We start from the raw sequence: 3,882 nt of genomic DNA on the forward strand, positions 1-3,882 counted from the left end.
CTTCTCTCTCATCAGAGACCCTGTCCTGTTGTGACTGTCCTTCCCGCCCTCCCCACCTGCTGCTTTCCAGCCCAGTCGTGCCCTGCCCCCCACTCCTCCCCCTCCCCGTCCTCGCGGGCATCACCCAGGGACCGTCCTCCCTCCCAGCACCTCCCATGCACCGGACAGGCCAGTGTGTGTGTGGGGGGGGGACGGCCGCTCAAGAGGGTCCCCGGACTCTGTGCGGGGCACTTGCCTCTGCACACGGTGGCTCGGCGCCCCCATCTGCTTCCACCTACTTAAGCGGCTCCCGCCGCGTCCAGGGCAATCGAGTTTGTACACCTTGTGGACAAACCAGAGGTTCGGACACGGGCCTTTTTCCCTTCATCCGTTCAGCACGTGTGTGTCGGCTGCCTGCCGTCACCAGTCACTGCGCTCAGGTGCTGGGATATGCCGGGGAGATCCAAGGACGCGGCTTGCTGGGAGGTGTGTGCCGTCTTCTGCGCCTGCGCCCCGTGCACCCCGGCAGCGCAGGTCCGTTAGGCCTGTCGGCCACCAGGTGGCGCCGTCCTACAGGTAACGCCGTTCCTCCCCGAGACCTGCGAGCATCCCCCGGAGGCAGGCCTGTGGGGCCCAGCGCCGCCCTCCGCCCCGTCCCGGAGGCTCTGTCGGTGGATAGGCCGGGATGCAGGGGGGGGGGGGGGGGCGGCGTTTGCATCTCGGACCAGTCCCCAGGTGACGCTGATGCTCCTGGTTCCTGGACCACCCCGAGGTCCACCGAGGCAGAGGCCGCGAAGCCCAGTGCTGTGCCCGCTGCTGCCCAACCCGCCTGGTTCAGGATCCATGAACTCATTGGATCTTCCTGCTGCTTGGGGCTTAATGGCCCCATTTCACAGCTGGTGAGTGTGAGGCTGTTCTGATCCCAGGCGCACTCTCTTTCCACTGTCACCCTGGCTCTCCTGGGTGGCTTCGAGAGGAAGGCACTGGGTGTGTGAGCGAGCTGTCCTGGGAGAGGTGACTGACGTTGTTAGCTGGGCATCGGGCAGCATGAGAGAGGGACCAGAGCCGTGTCCCTGCCCCGGAGCTCACTCTGGGCTCTTGGGGACCCTGCTTTCCTTTCTCATCTGTAAAATGAAGGTCGGTCCTTGGGGTGGGGATTTGTCTCATTTATTGTTCTGGGTGTTCAGTGGCCCTTTCAACCTACTAAATTCTTTCTCTGTATTCTGTCCTTCTGGAAATTCTGGTAGTTGGACATAGACCTCCTGGAGTGGTCTTCCAGGAGGACCCAACTCCTCGATCACTTTGGGGAGATTTAAACTTCTTCAGAAAATAAATCTCTCATTTCTTTCCTCAGAGAAGACTCCAGTTTCTTGGCATCGGGGGTTCACGGAATGCCCTCACTGTCGTTGATGGGATGTCGGGACTCAGGAGAGACAGGGTATGAGTTCAGTGTGGCGTCTTTCACTGGAAAATGGTGGCTTTTCAAAGCGTTTAGGTTAATTGTTTTGTTTTAAGAGAACAAGATTCTCTAATTGAGTAGAATGACTGATGCCCAAGTATACCATCATATACTAGTTACGACTTGAAGAAAGTGATTCAAGGGTTTGAAAATAAAAGGTTTGGCTGTAGTCTATCAGGCCAATGCAGAGGAAAAGAAACCATGGTCACGATTTTAAAATCAGTGAAAAGGAAATTATGTCAAAACATCACATGGTACAAAGGAGGCCATTTTTAGCCTGTAGTTTACTGGGTTTGAACCTTAATGCACCAAACAACATTCTGTAACTGACAGGAATTTCTCAGGACTCTTGAATGCAAGCCCCATGTTACTGCATTATTTTTTCTCATCAAATTAAATCTGCCTCATCCTTTCCAGCTTGGCTGTTGGGACGTCCTATCTCATTTTCCCTGGGGAAGGTGACCTTTTCCCTGGGGTCATTTAGGACGCTTTGGGCCTTACGTAGCCCAGGAGCACTGGAAGAGGGGCCTCAGATCTTCTGTCATTTGTGACTCTTGGTGAGACACTCGTGCACCTTAGGGTGCACGTGAAGGCAGCCAGCTGGCCGGCTGTCGTTACATCCAAGTGGGCTGTCGGGAAATTACAGCATTGAAAAATAAACAAGATTAGGGGATCAGTGGAAGAATTTAATAGCTACTAAACACAGATGAATAGAGAATTAATGAATTAGAAAGTGGGATGGAAGGAATTAGGGAGCATTTAGCACAGAGGCTGAGTCAGGACCCAGGAGCATGGGGCTCTGAGTCAGAGCCCCGTGCATAATCTACTTATGCACGTAGATTAGAGCCATGGGCAGAGACGGGTGCAGGGCCGGCCGGAATCCAGGAGAAGAGGCTGGTCACCTTCCGGAACTAATGAGAGGCCCCGAGCCTCGGAGTCAGGAGTTACGGCAGACCGCAAGCGAGAAAAATGAAAAGAAACGCAAACCTAAACCAAGTGTAGTGAAAACAGAAAGGAGCAAAGACAAAGAGGGCCAAGGGACTCGAACCCGTCTCTGAACACCTCCCGGCAGGAATGCCGTCCCCGGAGCCCGAGGCGCTGTGCCACCCTTGACACGCCCACGCGTGGCACGCTGCTGTCCCGTGGCCCCCTAAACGGCCGTGTTTCCGTGCAGTCCTGATGGGCGTGTTTCCCTCCCACCTTCTTTTGTGAAGGTGGGTATTCCGGTGGCATCTCCACTGGATGACGTCGGGGGCCACGGTCCCTATTTCGGGTCCCCACGTCTGCCCGTGAGTCTCCGGCGAATTAGGTACCTCTCAGGACTGGACGGTAGTTGAGGGCTGTCTCTCCTTTAGGTAGAGCCACAGCTGGCCGGTGCCGGTCCGCCTACTCTCTATTCGGAGCTAAGCCGTGGGAGCGGAGCCGGCTTTGGGGTGCCGTCCTCTTAGACGTGACGGCCCTCACGGCAGCCCAGCTGCCTCCCGAACTCGGTCTCTGTCGACCTCCTGCCCATCCAGCGAAGCCCCGCCTCTCCATGGCCCTTTCCCCCAGGGCTGCCGTGTGGGGGTGGACCGGGCCAAGGGAAGGGAGGGCGGGCTTGGTGCAAGGTCGCGGGCCTCGATCACGAGGCTGTTCCCTCTCCGGCTCCGTGCGGGGGGAGAAGGGCGTTTCGCTGCTCCTGACCAGGTCAGATGATCTCCTTTGGAGGAATGCGTTTCACAGGTGAGAAACAAACACCCTCTTTGACTGGGTGCCGTTGACCGACCACCCGGGTCAGCTCGGGCCGCCGTAACGAGGGGCCGTAGACCCGGCAGCCTCGGTAACAGAAGTTCAGGTTGTCAGTTTGGAGTCCGGGAAGGTCAAGAGCGAGGTGCGGGACGGTTCGGTTCCTGGCCGGAGCCCCCCTGCCGGCTTGATGGCCGCCTTGTTGCCGTGTCTGCTCTGGTGCAGAGGGGGTAGCCTGCTCTCTGTCACCTCCTCCAGCAAGGACACTGATCCCAGCGCGAGGCCTCACCCTCGAGACCTCATCTGAGCCTGGTCAGCCCGCACAGGCCCCGCCTCCCCAGGCCGCCACGTTAGGAGCTGGGGCCTCAACAGGGGAGTGGGGCGCAGGGGGGCACGAGTCGGTCTGCAGCACCCACTCGACATTGTGTTGGATGTGGTCGCAGCGAGCCACGTTTGGGGCCACACGGTTGTGGACCTGAGTGGGAAAGGGGAGACGAAACAGACACAGGGCAGGAGGGGTGGCAGGAGTGGCTGACCCGTGACGTCGAGGGACTCCGCCGTGGCTCTGCTAAGACGTGAGCGCGGGTCTTGCGAGCCACATCGTGGAATATTATTTTTTGGTTCACAGCTCACAGTGGACCATCCACTCGATTCTGACTTGAGGACAGTGACTGGGAGGGTACCTGATGCAGGACGGGCGCCCAGAAACCCTTCATGGG

General features: G+C 58.0%; 1 protein-coding gene across 3 annotated transcripts in view; it reads left to right on the forward strand.

The window, feature by feature from the left end:
* Window positions 1–854: 854 nt before the first annotated feature.
* ARNT2 (aryl hydrocarbon receptor nuclear translocator 2) overlaps window positions 855–3,882 on the forward strand; it is a 133,195-nt gene continuing 130,167 nt past the window's right edge. For 2 of the 3 annotated variants that reach the window (XM_040493470.1, XM_040493465.1), the window contains exon 1: window positions 3,133–3,160. In XM_040493470.1, the coding sequence (XP_040349404.1) occupies window positions 3,148–3,160 (13 nt within the window). In that variant the 5' untranslated portion in view covers window positions 3,133–3,147. Of the gene's footprint in view, window positions 879–3,132; window positions 3,161–3,882 lie in introns of those variants that run through there. The other variant, XM_040493469.1, reaches the window with a different exon arrangement.

Source organism: Herpailurus yagouaroundi, unplaced genomic scaffold (genome assembly GCF_014898765.1).
Source record: "Herpailurus yagouaroundi ecotype Mexico unplaced genomic scaffold, PumYag 185, whole genome shotgun sequence".
Taxonomy (NCBI): domain Eukaryota; kingdom Metazoa; phylum Chordata; class Mammalia; order Carnivora; family Felidae; genus Herpailurus; species Herpailurus yagouaroundi.